The sequence below is a fragment of the Schistocerca americana genome, chromosome 4, assembly GCF_021461395.2.
Source record: "Schistocerca americana isolate TAMUIC-IGC-003095 chromosome 4, iqSchAmer2.1, whole genome shotgun sequence".
NCBI classification, from domain to species: domain Eukaryota; kingdom Metazoa; phylum Arthropoda; class Insecta; order Orthoptera; family Acrididae; genus Schistocerca; species Schistocerca americana.
In genome coordinates, this window is record NC_060122.1 from 818,001,769 (window position 1) to 818,023,815 (window position 22,047).

The window sequence follows — 22,047 nt, forward strand, 5'->3', positions numbered from 1 at the left end:
GGACAGAGCTTTTGCCTCATCTAGAGTTTGCTCTCCAGGCAGTAGGCTATTAGGGTCATACCATTGCCTAGAAAGGAATCAAACCTGACCTGTTTGACCACTGTGGCTGTACCAGATCAAAACGTTTAGACAATTGTTCATGCTGTCATAACCCAATGGTTACTAAAATTTCAAGCTCTTGTCACGGACCGAGCGAGGTGGCGCAGTGGTTAGACACTGGACTCGCATTCGGGAGGATGACGGTTCAATCCCGCATTCGGCCATCCTGATTTAGGTTTTCCGTGATTTCCCAAAATCGTTCCAGGCAAATGCCGGGACGGTTCCTTTGAAAGGGCGCGGCCGACTTCCTTCCCCGTCCTTCCCTAAACCGATGAGACGTATGACCTCGCTGTCTGGTCTCCTTCCCCAAAAAGCAACAACAACAACTCTTGTCACGGCCTGGGCTTCAAATTCCATGTGGGAACTGCTGACAACTGTGCAGGTTCAGGGGGTAAAAAATTATCGACTAGTCCATACTGATGCAAATGTAAAGGTTGTATTAAGAATGTACACTGAACCATTGGCAACTGATGCCACGGATGCACAAAGCGGCAGCAGAATGAAAAATAGTTATAGGACTGACAAAAGAAGTAAAAGATGGACCAAACCTGACAATTGGTAGTCTGTTAGAGTGGGAGAAATATTTTAAAGCCCTGCCAACAGAAGGACACAGTAGAAGAAAATAAAATGGCACATGAGAGAGAACCAGTACATGGAAATGTGCAAATTGTGTTAGAGAGGTATGGCCCAAGTAGTCTGTATAAATATCTAAGCAGTGTGTTTAATAGAATTTATGCAGTATGGGGAGGAAATTTCAGCAGAATGGTACTTACCATGTCTGAACTCTAAGAGATGTAGAAAAGGAAGAAAACAAGCTTGGATATTATCACTGTAGCAGCGTAACAAGATGAATTAGCAGGCTTTGTTGTTGTTGTTGTTGTGGTTTTCAGTCCTGAGACTGGTTTGATGCAGCTCTCCACTACTTTACCCTGTGCAAGCTGCTTCATCTCCCAGTACGTACTGCAGCCTGCATCCTTCTGAACCTGCTTAGTGTATTCATCTCTTGGTCTCCCTCTACGATTTTTACCCTCCACGCTGCCCTCCAATACTAAATTGGTGATCCCTTGATGCCTCAGAACATGATGTCCTACCAACCTACCCATTCTTCTAGTCAAGTTGTGCCACAAACTCCTCTTCTCCCCAACTCTATTCAGTACCTCCCCATTAGTTATGTGATCTACCCATCTAATCTTCAGCATTCTTCTGTAGCACCACATTTCGAAAGCTTCTATTCTCTTCTTGTCCAAACTATTTATCATCCATGTTTCACTTCCATACATGGCTACACTCCATACAAATACTTTCAGAAATGACTTCCTGACACTTAAATCTATACTCGATGTTAACAAATTCCTCTTCTTCAGAAACTATTTGCTTGCCATTGCCAGTCTACATTTTATATCCTCTATACTTCGACCATCATCAGTTAGTTTGCTCCCCAAATAGCAAAATTCCTTAACTACTTTAAGTGTCTCATTTCCTAATCTAATTCCCTCAGCATCACCAGACTTACTACATTCCATTATCCTTGTTTTGCTTTTGATGATGTTCATCTTATATCCTCCTTTCAAGACACTGTCCATTCCGTTCAACTGCTCTTCCAAGTCCTTTGCTGTCTCTGACAGAATTAAAATGTCATCGGCGAACCTTAAAGTTTTTATTTTTTCTGCATGGATTTTAATAACTACTCCGAATTTTTCTTTTGTTTCTTTTACTGCTTGCTCAATATACAGACTGAACAACATCGGGGAGAGACTACAACCCTGTCTCACTCCCTTCCCAACCACTGCTTCCCTTTCATGTCCCTCGACTCTTATAAGTGCCATCTGCTTTCTGTACAAATTGTAAATAGCCTTTCACTCCCTGTATTTTACACCTGCCACCTTCAGAATTTGAAAGAGAGTATTCCAGTCAACATTGTCAAAAGCTTTCTCTAAGTCTACAAATGCTAGAAACATAGGTTTTCCTTTCCTTAATCTTTCTTCAAAGATAAGTCGTAGGGTCAGTATTGCCTCAATTGTTCCAATATTTCTACGGAATCCAAACTGATCTTCCCCGAGGTCGGCTTCTACCAGTTTTTCCATTCGTTCGTAAAGAATTCGCGTTAGTATTTTGGACCCGTGACTTATTAAACTGATTGTTCGGTAATTTTCACATCTGTCAGCACCTGCTTTCTTTGGGATTGGAATTATTATATTCTTCTTGAAGCCTGAGGGTATTTCGCCTGTCTCATACATCTTGCTCACCAGATGGAAGAGTTTTGTCAGGACTGGCTCTCCCAAGGCCGTCAGTAGTTCTAATGGAATGCTGTCTACTCCCGGGGCCTTGTTTCGACTCAGGTCTTTCAGTGCTCTGTCAAACTCTTCACGCAGTATGATATCTCCCATTTCATCTTCATCTACATCCTCTTCCATTTCCATAATATTGTCCTCAAGTACATTGCTCTTGTATAGACCCTTTATATACTCTTTCCACCTTTCTGCTTTCCCTTCTTTGCTTAGAACTGGGTTTCCATCTGAGCTCTTGATATTCATACAAGTGGTTCTCTTTTCTCCAAAGGTCTCTTTAATTTTCCTGTAGGCTGTATCTATCTTACCCCTAGTGAGATAAGCCTCTACATCCTTACATTTGTCCTCTAGCCATCCCTGCTTAGCCATTTTTCACTTCCTGTCGATCTCATTTTTGAGACGTTTGTATTTCTTTTTGCCTGCTTCATTTACTGCATTTTTATATTTTCTCCTTTCGTCAATTAAATTCAATTTTTCTTCTGTCACCCAAGGATTTCTACTAGCCCTCATCTTTTTACCAACTTGATCCTCTGCTGCCTTCACTATTTCATCCCTCAAAGCTACCCATTCTTCTTCTACTGTATTTCTTTCCCCCGTTCTTGTCAACTGTTCCCTTATGCTCTCCCTGAAATTCTGTGCAACCTCTGGTTTAGTCAGTTTATCCAGGTCCCATCTCCTTAGATTCCCACCTTTTTGCAGTTTCTTCAGTTTTAATCTACAGTTCATAACCAATAGATAGTGGTCAGAGTCCACATCTGCCCCTGGAACTGTCTTACAGTTTAAAACCTGGTTCCTAAATCTCTGTATTACCATTATATAATCTATCTGAAACCTGTCAGTATCTCCAGGTTTCTTCCATGTATACAACCTTCTTTTATGATTCTTGAACCAAGTGTTAGCCATGACTAAGTTATGCTCTGTGCAAAATTCTACCAGGCGGCTTCCCCTTTCATTTCTTACCCACAGTCCATATTCACCTATTACGTTTCCTCCTCTTCCTTTTCCTACTGTCGAATTCCAGTCACCCATGACTATTAAATTTTCATCTCCCTTCACTATCTAAATAATTTCTTTTATCTCATCATACATTTCTTCAATTTCTTCGTCATCTGCAGAGCTAGTTGGCATATAAACTTGTACTACTTTAGTAGGCGTGGGCTTCGTGTCTATCTTGGCCACAATAAGGCGTTCACTATGCTGTTTGTAGTAGCTTATCCGCACTCCTATTTTTTTTTATTCATTATTAAACCTACTCCTGCATTAACCCTATTTGATTTTGTATTTATAACCCTGTTTTCACCTGACCAGAAGTCTTGTTCCTCCTGCCACTGAACTTCGCTAATTCCCACTATATCTAACTTTAACCTATCCATTTCCCTTTTTAAATTTTCCAACCTACCTGCCCGATTACGGGATCTGACATTCCACGCTCCAATCTGTAGAACGCCAGTTTTCTTTCTCTTGATAACGACGACCTCTTGAGTAGTCCCCGCCCGGAGGTCTGAATGGGGGACTATTTTACCTCCGTAATATTTTATCCAAGGTGACGCCATCATCATTTAACCATACAGTAAAGCAGGCTTTATGGGGGGATTTTTTAACCAAGAATGGAGAAGATTACAACTGAATTGGAAGAACAGACAGGTCCTGTGTAGATAACATCTTTATCTTATGACAGATCATGGAGAAGAGATTGGAAAGGAATCCGAGAAGTCATTTGATTTCCATATGACACAGTGTCGTTAAAGATATTGTTTGAGTAGTTGTGGTCACAGGAACAGCCAAAAATATATGTAAGAAGTATCATAAATCCCCACAAGTCAGCAGAATTTGCCATTAGAGTGAGGAAAGAAATTTCCAGAGAGACCTCCAGAATAACTGAACGTCTGAAACAAGCACACAGTCTATCTCCTACTCTCTTTATGATGTATGTGCACAATGCACAGGATCTCTGGGGTAGAAAGTGCATGCCAAGGAGGATTAAAGTAGGGAACAAGTGTATGTACACACTATTCTATGCTGTTCATCAGGATGCAGTAGTAAATGATAAAGATGATATATGTTACATGCTTAGGAAGTTGTAACACGAATACAAAAAGTGGGGTAGAATATATGTGTTGCAGAGGGAAGTAACTTGGACATGGGCAGACCTTAAGTTAAAACTTACAAAGAGTTTAGTAGCATCCTATTACATGACGGAAGATGTGACACACACATTCAACAACCGATCAGGCAGGAAAGGGCAGCTATCTAAAAATTAAATCGTCTTCTTTGCTATCTAAAAATTAAATCGTCTTCTTTGGTCCTCAAAGGTGAGTTTAAAGGTTAAAATGGTATTATAAAAATGTACTGTGGACGCAATGACAAGTTAAGGTAGTGCATATTGTGAACTCACAGAATAAAATAAAAAAAGAGACTTTAGATCTTCAGAAACAGACTACTTGAGAAGAGCACGTAGAATTGCCTGATTTGAATGCATAAGAAATGAGGAAATAAGAGGAAGGATGAAGACCTTTTAGGCTACAGAAATATAGAATAGAAGACAGGATGGTTACAGTATGTTATATGCATGGAAGAGGCAGATGTCCAAAGAGAGCACTTTCATGGCATCCTCCTGGAAGGAGGAGGAGGAGGAGGAGGAGGAGGAGGAGGAGGAGACCACAAGAAGGGTGGCTAAAGGGTATCCAAGATGTGCTAGAAAAAAGGGGAATAGAAGAGGATGAAGAAGAATGGCAAGATTGAGGTGCTTAGTGACACAGATGCAGCAACAACTATAGGACTCCACGACAAGAAAACACAATATTAATAGTAGTGTTGTGTAGCTAATGCAGCTCTGTATAATCAACTAATGTCAAAAAAGCTGCACAAATATCAAGTCTGATCTTTTACACTTTCAGACTAGTGCAAAGCTTGGCAACTTGCTTTAATTGTTCAAGAACTTTACTGAGTCTCGAAACGCAAGTATGTAGTATGGTGTGCTACAGTATCAGTCAGGTGTAATTGGAATGCTCACATAACCTGTCATGGGCAAAGCAGTTGCAACACTTTTTTCAATGGTAGGATGCCAGGGGAAAGCCACTGATTTACATACGACGTTGTTTACAAAACACTTGTGCGACCGTTCTACAATACTGCAGTAGTGTCGGATCCATACCAAACAGAACTTAAAGTGTTTTGAACGTATACACTGATGAGCAACATTAACAGCTTCAGGTTTGTTTGAACCGCCCGAGAGCGCCACGAAGTGCTGAGAAACGTGAACGGTATCATGTTTATGCGGCGAAGTCACATTTCTCTGACGCTTTAGCACAGCAAACTATAGCCTATCACCATGACAAAATTCGGCTACTTAAATAAGTTTAAGATACTTTGCCTACTAACAAGCTGCAGAACCACAAACTTGCCGCTATGTTGTTATGTTCTGGGAACTAGATATCCATCAATGTATCCTGGAAGTGTTTTCAGTGTGATACATACAATCATTAACTTTTTTGTTCACAGACAAATATTTATTGGATTAGTTGTAAATTCTCATAATTTGCCGAGCTCTCTCCGGTCAAGAACCCACATTATCAATCAAATAGTTGAAAGGAGGAGTGTAACACAATATAATACGGCATGTTACTCAGTACACGTAAATTTCGACCCAGTACAGAATTTTGGAACTGGAAATATTAAACTATAGCAGAACCAACTTTCTCCTTCAACTACACTTCTAATTAGGCCACCACTCACACGTAACACTTCTTCGGAGCAAACCACTTTTACTAGATGATCGAATTTTGTAGTGCCAACAGTAACGAACACACGTTTTTGCACCATACTTTCATTAAAACTGATGTTGTGACGTAGTTAGATCGTTGATAAACATTGAGCTACGTATCGATAGTGTGTGTGCGTGTATATGTGCGTATTGTGATTATCGAATCAGCAGTGCCTTGCGAGAAATGGTGTCGAGGTGTGGGGTTTTGTAGGTGAGTAAGCGTTTTGACAAATTTTGTGTTTGGTATAGGAAACGAATCCAAGTCTCCTTGTGCAATAGTTGTTATCTGTCATGCAGAAATACTGTGTATATGACTACTCGTCTCCATGAGTACAAATATCGTCGTTTTTTTTGTGTGTGTTTGACAAGTGACATGTTAGCACATCGGGATGGATACCATACATGATGTGAAACATAATTGTGGGCTGTGTTCCTGTGCATTGCATGTAATTTCGGTAACTGTACGTTTCGACCGTGATGCAGTTTGATAGGTAAGAATCCCCTCGGGGTTCTAGTGATTTATCGAAATTTTGTTTATGTGAAGTATACTGAAGAAAAGGTAGGGGAAAGGGGGGGGGGGTTACATTACGTATATATGAAGAGAATGAACAGAACCATAGATCTGCTGCTAGTCAAGTGCTCTTTTTTTTGATAAAACGCTGTTACTGTAACCCTTGTTTTTAATTTTAATATGTTTATTGTAGGCTTTGATATTTTTTGTGACCATTTTTGAGTATTACATCGATGTTTACAGTTAGTTGTAATCTCATGCTGACTACACCCACGGTGGCTTTATGTTGTCACTTGGAGGCATTGAGAAAGAGAAATTGCGTATAATTGAACAAAATTGCGAACGTGGAAGATTCATATTATTGGAATTTGATTGTAAGAATCAGTGTATTTTCTACTTAGGATCAACATAGTTAAATAAAATTCCTGTGGAAAATACATATTGGCGTTTACAAATTCAATTGCACATCAGTTGAAAACGCGTGAAAAAACATACCGAAGAACTAAAATGTTATTAAGAGGAACAGCATGTAGTTGTGACAGCATACTTGTGACAATCAACACTTTGTGTGGTATAAATGTATGCCAGTCGAGTTTTTCAGAATGTATGCGGGAATATAGTTATTTGTAAGCAACAAAATTTCACGTGAAATTTGTAACTTATATTTGTCCTTTATCTGCATAAGATGTCACAGGATCCAGGCAAAATAAATGCGAAATGAGTAGGCCTGAAAATAAAAAACAATAAGACAAATATGTTATGTAATCAACATATTTTACACAAAACTGTATAAATTAACAATTGGGTGATAGACCTGCTTGGTGAGGTTTTTTATTTAGGTGCAGTTGAATGACAGCCGAATTGACCGCAAGAGAAATAAACAGAAAAGTTGGAATGTGTGGAGTGTTTCTGATAAAATAGATAGGGCTTTTTTTCTTTTTTCTTTTCTTTTTTTTTAAAAAAAAGAAAGATAGAGAAACTTCCAGCAAGTGTGAAATTGAAAATTTACAGTCTTTATGTTGCCAGCTTTGAATTATGACAGTGAGATATGAACTTTTAGTATGGAATTGATTTATTCAGAAACTGGAGGTTACTAGGTGAGCAGTGAAGATATGCACATTGGGAAGCACTGTTGGGGAGAGGAAAACTAAGAAATGTATCAAGTAACAGAAATGATTATTAACCGTAATTGTGACTGCCATGAAAATGAAGTGGGAATCAGTAAGACATGTAGTCAGGCAGGAACAAAATAAAATCATGGTAAGCAGGACATAGCACAAGTTAATTGGTGGTAAGTGGGCAAAGGATGTTTTTTTGAGTTCAAAAGGTTGGAATAGACTGGGGAACAAACTAGTGGAAGGTGAGTAGACACAGGAACAACGTGTATTCATGTGGCTAAATTCCATAACAAATGTGGAAGTGTAGAGGGGTTCCTGACAGGCAGTATTCATGGTGTCAGGTGTACTAACCTCTTTAATATTACATTGCTTTTTTTTTAATTAAAATTTTTGTTACAAGTGTTTCAAAGTTTTACCTTGTTCACTAAAACAGGTTCTAGGCCAGCTTAGTGCACTTGATTTAAAACCTTGCTTAATGTGATAAGAATTCATCAAGGATACTATAAGGTACATGTTATTTTAAAGTTGCATAATTACTAAGGCAAATAATTATACCAATAGATGTAGGGAAGAGCTGTCTGATGGAAATTCGCATTGGAGTTCTACAGTGTTCCATCTAGGTACACCACTGTTGCCCCATATATATTTATTTATTCATAATTGTATATACAAGAAGCTGAACTATAATCTTATAAAAGTTACTTGCACTTGTTAGTGTACACTTTATACATTGGAACTGAATCCATCTGATCAGAGCCCTTTGCCACATGCAAACTATGTACTGTTGCCATACAAAACATAGTTCAGAGTTTGAGCAGTGAGTTTGGGGGGAGGGAGGCAGGTAACTGCAACAGGCAGTTGTGTTGTATTTTGGTAACAGCCTGTGTTGACTATTGGATATTTGGCGAACAACAGCATTTGTTCTCTGATTGATGTGTTAAACAAGCTTTAACTGAAGAACACTATGCTTATAGTTTCACATGGCAGTTGTCAGTTAGCTAGTAGTTTCAATCAATTATTTAATTGGATAGATAAAAAATCTACTCACCAAGTGGCAGTGGAACACACACGTAAAAGATGGTTGTAATTGGCAAGCAATTGCTTCTCATCCTGTACGGTAAGTTTCCCCTGACCGGCAGTTCTGGGTGACTGTCCTGAAATCTAACCCTCTTCCTAGACCTCTCCAGTCCTTATCCTTCACCCCTCTTCATTCACCTTCAACCCTTATGTCTGAAGAAGGAACCACTGGCTCAAAAGCTCGCCAGTTACAACTGTCTTAAAAGCTCGCCAGTTACAACTGTCTTTTATAGGCTCCTATATGTTTCCTGCTGCTGCCTGGTGAGTAGATTCTTTTTTCTCTCCAATTAAATAATTTTGTCAACAGTTGATTGTTTTTGTTATTATATTAGTTTGAATCAAATTGTTGTGTTTTGCACAGTAATATAATTGGCCCTAAGAGCCGTGCAGCAGCAGATGACATGGTAGATAATATTTATCACGTGAATTTCTGTTAAATAAACAAATGTGTGTTCAGTGCTTTCCAGAAAAGTTGTGAACAACAGTAATATGTGTAGTGCATAGTCTCGAGGCATTGCAAGCTTTGAAATCATATAAAATAACTAAATCAACTTATTTTGCATATCTCCTTCAGTTATACGTAATGCTTAATCACTATGGGTCATTCCGTGTCAAGGGGACCAGGGATTCCCACTAGACTATCTCCAAATGTAATGAAATTTGGTGTGAAGATCCTATATGGTCTTTGATCATTATAAACCAAATTTCAGTTCATTATCATTAGTGGTTGACTCTTTAAGGGCTTTTAAAAGAGGCTACTCATCTGTGTGTCAGGTGTGAAGGTGCAAATGTGCTAAGTTTGCTAGACTTTTACAGAAAGTTCTAGCAACCATTTGGTCATTTGCTTAAACATATGAAAACAACTTTTTATTCTGAATTGCACCATGGCAAAAAATTATAGATAGATAGATACAAGCCTTGTAAGTGGCTAAAAAATTCATCATGCAATTGTGAGAGCCAAGGTTTCACTGACAACTGCTATTTTTCCTATAAACCAATCCATCAAAACTTCATATGGTTATTCCCATATATGATGTCTATATAGAGATCAAATTTAATTTACATTTGATGCCTAGATGAAAAGATATGCATCTGCCAAAATTTTCCATGTGCAAGCTGTAGGGTGTTTGTGGGGCGGGGGGGGGGGGGGGGGGCAATTTATTGCTTCAGCACTTCAACAAGATTGAAAAGTGAAATGTTTTGCTCATTGAATTTCATAATGCTACTGGTAATTATTCTTCTTAAATCCGTTTCAAACATTTAACTTAATGTATGCTATAAAGACTAGTATAATGCATAGCACAGCAAATGTGGAAAACAAAAATTCTAAAACATCAGTACCATTTTTGGTTAAAAAGTTCTACAGTTTTGTCAAGGACAGATTGAGGACAACTGTGTTGTCTTCCTGATAATGATGATGCTTTTAAAGTCAATAAACTACGTTGCTCATGACTCCTGCAGCTGTCTTCAGCAATTGGCCAGTGGAAGGAAAGAGCAGAACCATGTGGGTGGATAAAGCTGATGAGTACATCTTGTTGTTCATGTGAAACTTCACATGTTTCCAACCCATCAGAAATTGCCATACATACATGCAACATACCATCCTGGTTGTAAACTTGCAATTGATATTGCATCTGTATATCGCACACCATCCTCTGTGGATATGATCTTATAGTAAATTTAAACAAAAAAACTGTTAGTCTTACTAACTAAGCCTAAATATAAATACCAAAGAATCTTAATTTTTGGTGATATTAATATGGATATCAGGGTAAAGAGTCATATAAATATTGGAATTATTGGATAGCTTAAGAGCTTTTGATTGTTATTGTCTAAATGATAAGCTTACTAGATATAATGCATGATTAGACAATATAATAAGTAATATCCATGAAAATAATATTGAAGTTGGAGTAGTCAAGTTAGGCCTAGCTGACCATGATCGCCTATGGATTACAGTCGCAGTCAGCATTCCAGATGAACAACACAAAACTGTTAGACCTATGAATGAATGCAACATAGGAGAGTTTAGTACTAGATTAAAGTCAGTTAACTGGTATGACATGCGTGTGAATAACACAAGCAAATTATTTATAGAGGAAATTGCAAGAATATTTGATGAGTGTTGCCCCAGATTAGAATAATAACCAAGCTCATAAACCACAGAGACTAAATAATTGGTTCACACCATACCTCAACAGCATCAGGATTATGCTTCTTATGTGTAAGGACAGATCTCATAACAGCAGCGAGTACAAAGAGATGTACACTTGACAGCAAAAAAAGTGGGTCACTGCCGAATACAACCAACATAACGTAGCTGTGTTGCAGGTCCTCTAAACACCAAAACCCTGTGGGGTACAGTCGTGTGACTACACACAATGGGTACCGCAAGAGACTACTAGAGACCAAAGGTCTTTATGGCAGTCAGTCTAAATGTCAACTAATATTGTCATATAAAACATATTAGAAAACACGTTCTTAGCGATCAGACACCCCCATACCACTCATAAACTAACCTTAATTACAACAAGTGACATTCCAAAAGTTCTGAGAAAATGTATTATTTTACATATATTGCACAGTAATCCTTAGTCAAAATTAAATACTTGAGACAATATATGGAGTTACAAAGCTGTACGGCCATTGGAAAAAGTTTTTCGCTCTCGAAAAGGTTTTTCGTCCACGTGGTGAAAGTCACTCAACGGCGAGTGGCTCTGGAAATTCAATATTGGACAAACCAGTAAAAAAACGCGATTAACGGCAACAACCACTCTACGGAAATCTCAACATTAACAGCGAATCACCAGTAATATCATTGTTCTCATAACACATCAACAGCTACATGTACACAAATTTGAAGTTTAAATGGCATGACCAACATTGTCGTTCTGGACCTGGATTCAAACCAGGCATCTATAGCCATTGCTAACTAAGCTAAGCTTTATTTGGGCCTTATTGAGACCCGATCACTAGACATAAAGAGACGTGAGGTATAGACTTTTGCACCAGTATCAGTTATCAATTCAGATCCTGAAAATAAATGACGAAAATGTTTGTACTGAACTGGGAATCCTGTCATAACAGTTACCTTCCTGGGAACTACCCCCAACGACGTATAATATGGTGTCATTCACAAGGAACAAGGGATGCTCATGTTTAATGTTGAAATGCCATCATGTAAAGCTTGTGACAGGGATGCGAACCCAGCACCTAATCGGATTGTTAACGAAGTATATAAAATCAGAAGTTAAATATCAAATGTTTTCACCAATAGCGAGATTTTGGAACGTTTAATGACGATAGAATTGTTTTTGCCTGACTGGGATTCGAACCCAGCATCTAGCGCCGTCGTTTTCTAGCCACGAACAGATACAGATGATAAATAGCTATTGTTGGTTCACCAGTAGTGAGATGTGCGCGTGTTTAGCTAGACATCAGGCGACAAAAAGTTCTGTGCTGAATGGAATTCAAACCCCGCACACGTGGTCAAGAAGACACTTTAACTATCAAATTCTTTTCCAATAATAGCTAGGAGTGGCATGTTTGTACTTTCAATGATGTGATGGAAAATACTCTGCTGGCTAGAAGTTGAATCCACAATGTATCGTCATTGGTGATTGCAACAAACACAACATCAAACCCAAATCCTCAGTAGGATGGAGAGGAGTGTTTGAATTTGAAAAGATGTAAGGAAACGTTTGATCTTGTAATGTTGTGATAAAAAGCTCATCATGTGGCTGTGTGTTGAAACAAACATGTTACAGCTGACAACGCATGAAGAGACATTGAAATTGCAACTATTTTTTACTAGTAGTTCGGAGTGCACATGCTAGGGCTTGAAATGAAATAATGAATATTTTGTGCTGATCAGGATTCGAAACCAGATAGGTTCCTTTCGAGGAGGCCTAGAAGAATTTGCAATCTTGGGGAACACAGTGAAATCGAATTCGAATCCCAGTCCAGCACCACAATTTTCAACGTCTCAGTTTCAAATAAAGCAAGAGCCTTGTGAACTTATATGGCCATTGGTTCATTAAATGAAATATGTTTTCTAGTTTACGACGGCTTGCTGGTGACAGAGTCTTTGCCTTCCAGGGTTTCTCCATCTGTCACAGCTCAAACAAATGCCACTCTGCCACAGTCGGCAGCGAAGGGATGTTATCTTTACTGCGGATATTGAACTACGGAGCTTACTGGGGTTCTTCACTTGGAGTTACTAGGGGTGAAGGAGAGTTACTTGTGTGTGTTAAAAATCTACGCCTGACGTGAGATGTGAACCTACAAGTTTTACACACCAATACAAAATTAATCCACCAGACCACAGAACCCCCTGCCAAGCACATAATTATGAATGGTATTCATTTAGATGTAGATGCAGATGTCAAGGGACGGGAACAGGAAGGAGGGCAGGATCTGGGAATGGATAGAAGTGCAAAATATAAGCGTGCAATGCTTGCAAAGTGTTGCTTACTTAGATGTGTCCACAGTTCATTTTATCTTAGGACCGAGAGATAAGGAAGGACTGTTTTCAGAACAAAGAATGGGTTATAGGGAAGAGGAGATCAAAGAATACGGTTTCATGGGTGTTGAGAGGAATGATAGAGAGTAAAGACAGCAGCAACTAAAAGCGAAAATGTAGTGTCAATGGAAACCGCTAGATTTGCTTATGAAGTTTCGGGGGAATGGAATAGAAGGGCACTTGCGGCAATAGTGTCAGAGAGAGAGAGAGAGAGAGAGAGAGAGAGAGAGAGAGAGTCAGTGTGAGAGAGAATAGAGGAGATATTAACAATGAGTAAACATAATATGAAATCGTTTGCATATTGTGTGGAGGATGGAGGGTGTATTCATGGATGGAGGGGAAGAGAGAGATGTATTTGAAATAACAAAAACTACTGTGACAGAGTCCATCTACGCTGATTAGTTTGTAAGTATCTAGACAGATTATAATTGAAATCAAAATAGAATATTTAACAAACTGTATATTCAAAAGAAACCCACTTGAATTAAAAAGGCAACTCAAAGGAAAACTGACCCATATTTTGTATCTTTTCTGTTGCCACGCGATCTTCCACTAGCTCCCAATGAGGGAAAAATGACGAAAAAGAAAACATAACAAAACATTTTAAGGACTCTAATATTTTGTCCAGAATCCTTCCTTATTTTGTACTTCTATCATGCGTCTTGGCATAGAATGTGTAAGCCGTCGGACATAACAGCCTGAAGAAGCAATGTCCTCCCAGGCTTCCAGGACGCAGTCCCAAAGAGCGTCCGCAGTCGTTGGTTGGTTTCGTGGCCAGTTCTCTGTTAATGTTCTGGCGACCTCAGCCCACATGTTCTCCATGGGTTTCATATCAGCCACCCGTGGTGGCCAGTCCATGATGTTGACGCCAATCGTGGAGAGTCGCTCCTAAACAAATGCAGACTTGTGAATGGGAGAATGGTCCTCTTGCAATGCGACTTCCCTATCTGCGTACAGCATTTGCACTGACAGAAACATCACATTTTCCAATATGTGGGCAACTGCACACTGTCCAGAGTTCCTTCTATCCTGTGAAGAATTCCCGCCCCTCTTGCAGAAATCAAACCCCAGCAGGTAACAGATAGCCAGCCACTTCTTCTCGTCGTGGTTACATATTCGCGTCGATAGCGAGTCCCTTGTGGCCTGTAAACGATTCGTGGACCATTGTTACTGGTGGAAAATTCCTTCTCATCAATGAAAATGACATTGTCCTACAACGCCCTCAGATGGAGCTCTGAAAATGCTAGCTGGTATAAAACGTTGTCTTCGCTGAGCTCTTGTTTCACGGAGGATCGTCGTGCATGCAGTCCAGCGTCGCTCAGCCTTCGGCGAATTGTGTCACTGGAGCCGGGGAAGTTGGTCTCCCGCCACAACGGCTTCGCGTTCAGAAAGGGATTTTCTCTGCTCCTAGACACTTGGTCCCTGTCTTCCTGCTGTGATCTCTCTCTCTTCCTGCCTGAGCCAGGAGCACTGTTGGTGGTAACTCTTTCAAGGCAGATCCTCCACCACCTCGTTGCAGTGGTATATGGTACGTCATACCGTCTGCGAGCTTCTCTGACGGCACATCCTCCTTCTTCAATGAGAGCGACTACTCTATTTCGAACAGACCTCTCCCAGTGAGCCTTTACGGCAGACAGCCTGATGGGTATTTCTGCTTGCCACTCTTATACTGATGCCAGGAGAGGAGGTAAACATATTTATGTCAAACAGAGCGGCAGAGGCATGCGGCGCAGCGATGCTGGATGATCCCGGGCTGTTGACCCACCAGTGCCACCGCCAGCTTGCTCACTTCCGTCTCGCCTTGGCCAGCCTGGCTGGCCTGTAGCTCGCGAGCCGCGAGTGCAGGCACACCTACAGTTGACAATTCATTCAAATATTTGACGAACAATACGTTCAAAAATACATTCATTTTAAACATAGCTACCACAAAATATTTCATCTAGCTAGCAATAGCATGACGCAGGAAACTATTCTTTCTTGTAAGCGCTCTGCATTAGATGGGCATAGTGTGGTAAATCTATAACAAGTACTTTATATCCGTTACTGATAGAATGGGATTGTCAGGATCAGTAAATAATGCCCTTGAATATCTGAAACTAGCCTTTACAGATAGCTTCAGGTACATGAATATGTCACTCCCTTCACCAAAAGAAATAACTTCCATAATAAAATCTTTAAAAACAAAGTATTCTAGTGGTTACGATGAAATATCAGCAAAGTTAATTAAGGCATGTTCTTGTGAGTTTAGTACAATTCTAAGTTACTTGTGTAACCAGTCAATTATAACTGGGACATTTCCTGACTGGCTGAAATATGCAGATGTTAAGCCTCTATTCAAGAAAGGGGATAAAGAGATGCCATCAAACTACAGACCGATTTCACATTTGCCAGCATTCTCAAAAATTTTAGAAAAAGTAATGTACAGGCAGCTTCTCAACCATCTGACCACAAATAACATATTATCAAGGACACAGTTTGGATTTCTGAAGGGTTCTGATATCGAAAAGGCTATTTATACCTACAGTGAAAAATGTACTTAATTCATTAAATAACAAGTTACAAGCAGCAGGTATTTTCTGTGATTTGTCAAAGGCATTCGATTGTGTAAACCACAACATCCTTTTAAATAAATTGGAATTCTATGGTGTCACGGGCAGTGCTGCAAAATGGTTCAAGTCATACCTCGCTAACAGGAAACAAAGGATGTCAGTGCAAGGGACTAGTGAATTAAGTCATCAGTCATCATCAGAATGGGAAGAAATTACATGTGGTGTCCCACAAGGATCCATCTTACGGCCATTGCTTTTTCTTGTGTACATTAATGATCTCTCATCAGTTACACTGTCAGAAGCAGAGTTCGTTTTGTTTGCAGATGACACAAGTATTGCAATAAATAGTATGTCGAGTGTAGTTCTAGAAAGATCTGCTAATGATATTTTCATGGATATTAATAAATGGTTGAAAGCCAACTCACTGACATTAAACTACGAAAAGACTCACTATATGCTATTCAGAACCTGTAAGAGGTTTCCACCCAGCATATGCATAAAGTACGAAGAAGAGCAGATAGAAGAGGTTGACAGTCTTAAATTCCTGGGATTACAGCTTGATAATAAATTCAGTTGGGAGGAGCACACCACAGAACTGCAGAAACGCCTTAACAAATCTGTATTTGCAATTCGAGTGTTAGCAGACATAGGTGACGTAAATGTGAAAAAGCTTGCATACTTTGCCCACTTTCATTCCATAATGTCATATGGTATAATATTTTGGGGTAACTCTTCAAGTCAAACAAAAGTTTTCAAAGTCCAAAAGCGTGTAATACGTATTATTTGTGGAGTAAACTCACGGACGTCTTGTAGAAACCTCTTCAAAGAACTGGGTATACTAACTACTGCCTCTCAGTATATTTACTCCTTAATGAAATTTGTCCTAAATAATATATATCTTTTTCCAACAAACAGCTCAGTTCATACATACAATACCAGGAACAAAAATGATCTGCACAAGAACTTAAAAGCACTTACTTTAGTTCAAAAGGGGGTCCACTACTCAGGAACACTCATCTTCAATAATTTGCCAGCAAACATAAAAAATTTAGTTACAAATAAAGATCAGTTTAAAAGAAGCCTGAAAGACTTACTAGTGACCAACTCCTTCTACTCCATTGACTAATTTTTTAATAGAAACAAATGATGTGTTGTATATATTCATAGTATTAGTATTGTTATTTCAGCTTAAAAAAAAAAAAAAAGTGACATGTTCCACATCCACGAGGATCTCCTCAACACGGATCTATGGAACGAAAAACTAATCTAATCTAATCTAATCTAATCTAAGATGTAGCCTTAAGAAAACGTGTATTCAACCACGACAACTAAGCAGAATGTAAAAGTAAACAGGTTTGGCGGCAGCTTCTCCAAATAATAATATTATATACGTAGTATAAATACATGTTTTTGCACTTATAACATGTACTCAGTGTCTCTGAAACAGTACGTGCTGCACGACAGAAATTACCTTCTGCTGAGGCACTTCATTTACATCTCAATGATACACGACTACTAGAGAACATTGCTCTTTATGGCAGTCAATCCACTTGTAAATTAAAACCATGATATCACAGATATTAGGCAGCACGTTACTAGGGATGAGAAAGGCCTTAAGGTTTGCAACTAAACGTGCTACTCCTAGCTACTACTGAATAGGAATTTGATTATTAACGTGTCTTAATAACCATGTGTGCGGCGTTCGACTCTCAGTCAGCATTGACGTTTTCCTCACCTTATTTCTAGTTAAACGTGTGCACATCTCGCTAACGGTGGACCAACATTGGACATTTTTCGTCTGTTCTCGGTTAGACGACGACGGCGATAGGGGCCGGGTTCGAATCCCGGTCAGGCAATACAACTTCAGTCGCCATTTAAGGTTCCTACCTCACTACTGGTGACAAACTGTGATATCTACATTCTGATTTTACTTACTCATTCAACAATCTGATTAGGTGCTGGGTTCGGATCCTTGTCACCAGCATTACATGATGGCATTTCAATTTTAAACATGTGCATCCTTTGTTCCTTGACAATGCAACAATATACAATGTCTTTCGAGGTTAATTACCAAGAAGGTAATTGTCATGCTAGGGTTCCTGGTTTCGTACAATCATTATTGTCATTTACGTTCAAGTTGAGAATTGATAACTGATACTGGTGCAAACGTCAATATTTGACGTCTCTTTCTGCCTAGTAATCGAGTCTTGATAAGGCACAAAGCTGTGCTTGGTTAACAATGACTTTACGTTCTGGGTTTGCATCCGGATCCAGAACGAAGACGTTGGTCATGTCATTTAAAGTACAACTTTGTGTACAAGTAACTGTTGATGAGTTATGTGAACGATGATATTACTTGTGATTCACTGTTAATGTTGGGATTTCCGTAGAGTGCTTGCCGCCGTTAATCACGTTTGCTTTTAACTGCTTAGCATTACATAAAGTTGATGCGAAACCACTCCCCATTGAACGTTGAATGACGTTCAGCATATGTTGGGTAAACCTTTTAGACAGCAAAGAACTTTTTTCCAATTGGCATACAACTTTATAAATCAATATACTGTCTCAAATATTTAATTGTGCAAAAGGATTACTGAACGATTTATGTGGCAAAGTTAGTTGTCCCATAACATTTGAAATGTCACTTATTGTAATTAAGTTTTAGTTTACAAACGTTAAGGACTGTCTGATCTCTTCTGTACTATCGTGGTGTTACTTTACATCTGGATGGACTGTCATAAAGACCGGTGTTCTCTAGTAGTCTCTAGTGGTACCCATTCTGTATCTTACGACGACTGTACTGTGGAGGATTGCTACGATGTGCAACATAGATATGCTATGTTGGCTGCATACATTCAGGTGCAGCCTACATGCTGGAATTCAGGTGTGACCCACTTTTTTTGCTGTCGAGTGTACATTAGAATAAGAAAAATTTATAGATCTGAAATAAGCTTGGCAAAACATAGGGCAAACAATAACTATATTTTTAAATCTAGAAACAGTTGCAAAGCTGCCTGGGAAGTAATTAAAAGTGAAATAAATAGACTAACAACTCAACTAGCTATACCCATAGCCCCAGATATCTTGAACTCATACTTTGTTAACTTCAGTTTACAACAAGATTCGTCTCCCCCCAAATCTTAGCTTTATGCTAAAGCTCTTTTAGGTTTAAATAAGAATGTAGTTCATAAATTCTGCTGGGCAACAGTAACTGAAAATGATGTTAGCAAAGCAATAGACAAACTAAGTAGTTCCGGAGCAGAAGACTTCTATGGTCTGTCAAACTTTGTCATAAAGAAGATATCGAGTGGTCTTCTGTCCCCTCTTACCACTCTCATTAACTGAATATTACAGCAAGGGATTTTCCCCGACTGTTTGAAAATAGCAGTAACTATTCCCATATTTAACAAAGGAGATGAATCAAATCCAAGTAACTATTGCCATATCTCATTAATACCAATAATATCTGAAATAATCAAAGACTGTGTTCACCATCAAATGAATCACTATTTTGAGAGAAATAACTTGTTAAGTAACTCACAGTATGGATTCAGGTTTAAACTATCCACAGTTAAAGTGGTTGAAAATATTGATGGCTTTGAAAACAAATTAATCTCTTGTGCTACTCTCCTAGACCTGTTGTTGTTGTTGTGGTCTTCAGTCCTGAGACTGGTTTGATGCAGCTCTCCATGCTACTCTATAAGCATTTGACACTGTATCTCATAGTACTTTGATCATGAAATTAAGACACTATGGCGTGGAAGAGGACACCCTAAAATTATTAGAATCCTACTTAAGCAACAGAGTACAATTTGTTAGTGTAAATGGGCAGCTGTCAAACCTACAAACAATAAAAAGAGGTGTGCCACAGGGCTCCATACTTGGCCCTTCCTGTTTGTAGTGTATGTTAATGATATGCCACAGTATTTACCCCATAAAACAGTCCTCTATGTGGATGATACAACTTTTATCAATTCAGGACAGACTCTTGAATCTGCACGAGAAAAAAATAATATAATATTTGAAAAATCGGTTCATTGGTTTAGTGCAAACTCCCTATACATAAATGAAACAAAAACTGAGGAAATATTCTTTAATTTGAAGGTATCAAACAAAGAAAATAAATCTGTTAAATTATTAGGAATGATGATTGACCAGAAACTTAGTTGGGATAAACATATCACATACGTCTGTTCTAAACTTGCACGTGCTATGTTCCTACTTTATAAGCTTAGGAATAATGTCAGCCAAAACTTACTGCTGCATTCATATTTTGCTTATATCCACCCCCATCTTTCATATGGTATTCTGCTGTGGGGAAATTCTCCCAATTCAGTATCAATTTTTAGATGGCAAAAAAAAGCTCTTCGATGTATAGTGGGCTTATCTCCTAGGGATACATGCAGGGAACATTTCAAAAAACTTAACATCATGACAGTTCCTTGTTTGTACATCTATTATTGCTTATTACATGTAAAAGAAAACATAGCTCAATGTCCCCTTAGGTCATCTGTCCACACCCATAACACAAGACGAAACCACACAATTGATCTGCCGTACTATAGATTGTCTAAGATACGTAATAGTTATAAATATGTAGGCCTCGAACTGTTTAATATGCTCCCTAAAATAGTACAAACAGTATCTAAAAATAAATTTAAGACAACATTGGGTCAATGGCTCAAAGGTAAAGCATTTTACTCAGTTGATGAATATAAAGATTGTAATATGGCAGATTTGCTGTTTTAACATAGAGAAAGGTACCTCTGCCTGTAGTAGGACCTAAATTTGGAAAAACAATATCTAACATTTGGCATAGACGTATTTTGAGTGCTCTATATGTGTATCAATATCTTGGGATAATGACATAGTGCTATCAACATGTATATGATAATGGCATAGTGTCATCAACATGAATACTCCCCACCTAATATAAATTTGTATAATGTTTTATTTTTTATTGTGAAATTAAATCTATATAAAATTCCAAATGTGTGCTATTGTACTACACTAACATACATATGATTCATACATACATTGTTATGAGATTATAACCATCTTTATACTGTAATTGAACTTATTGATGAAGCCCATTGTATAAGAAAATACTAAACGGCTAATAAAAATTCTTATTCTTATTCTGATATTGATGGAATTTCTTCATCTGCTTTGAAGGCAATAACTGTGAATGCCATAGCATCATTGAAAACTCTGCTTACTATGATCTGATTGCAATGAATTGGCTTAAATTGATGATTTACTCTTGTTCCAGCGATTGTGTGATTAGATTAGATTAGATTTACTTTGATTCCAATTGATCTGTAGTGAGGAGGTCCTCCAGGATGTAGAATGTGTCAGAAAAACAACAATACATGACAAATATTTACAACTCAAACAAATAAGCTAATGTACCTTTCCACAGGTCCCAAGTGGAATGATCGTCATTTTTTAATGAACGCTATATGAAAGAATCATTTTACAAGTACTAATGCACTGAGTTTGAAATAAAAAGAGTTTTTTTATTTATTTAAAAGGTAATAAACGTGTAATACAACTACTAAAATATTTACAATGAACACATTACTGCACTGAAATGGTGCAGAAGTTGGATTGTACAGGGTGTTTCAAAAATGACCGGTATATTTGAAACGGCAATAAAAACTAAACGAGCAGCGATAGAAATACACCGTTTGTTGCAATATGCTTGGGACAACAGTACATTTTCAGGCGGACAAACTTTCGAAATTACAGTAGTTACAATTTTCAACAACAGATGGCGCTGCAAGTGATGTGAAAGGTATAGAAGACAACGCAGTCTGTGGGTGCGCCATTCTGTACGTCGTCTTTCTGCTGTAAGCGTGTGCTGTTCACAACGTGCAAGTGTGCTGTAGACAACATGGTTTATTCCTTAGAACAGAGGATTTTTCTGGTGTTGGAATTCCACCGCCTCGAACACAGTGTTGTTGCAACAAGACGAAGTTTTCAATGGAGGTTTAATGTAACCAAAGGACCGAAAAGCGATACAATAAAGGATCTGTTTGAAAAATTTCAACGGACTGGGAACGTGATGGATGAACGTGCTGGAAAGGTAAGGCGACCGCGTACGGCAACCACAGAGGG

At 38.6% G+C, this 22,047-nt stretch overlaps 2 protein-coding genes across 2 annotated transcripts in view; one reads left to right on the forward strand and one right to left on the reverse strand.

Annotated features, from left to right (window-relative positions):
• LOC124613105 (UDP-N-acetylglucosamine transferase subunit ALG13 homolog) overlaps positions 1-6,257 on the reverse strand; it is a 30,320-nt gene extending 24,063 nt beyond the window's left edge. Inside the window, exon 1 of the mRNA XM_047141699.1 lies at positions 6,123-6,257. Coding sequence (XP_046997655.1) covers positions 6,123-6,209 — 87 coding nt within the window. The 5' untranslated portion in view covers positions 6,210-6,257. The remainder of the gene's footprint in view (positions 1-6,122) is intronic.
• A 152-nt stretch (positions 6,258-6,409) lies between these two features.
• LOC124613825 (E3 ubiquitin-protein ligase arkadia-C-like) overlaps positions 6,410-22,047 on the forward strand; it is a 290,726-nt gene continuing 275,088 nt past the window's right edge. The window contains exon 1 of the mRNA XM_047142547.1: positions 6,410-6,641. The gene's annotated coding sequence lies outside the window, so the exon portion shown is untranslated. The remainder of the gene's footprint in view (positions 6,642-22,047) is intronic.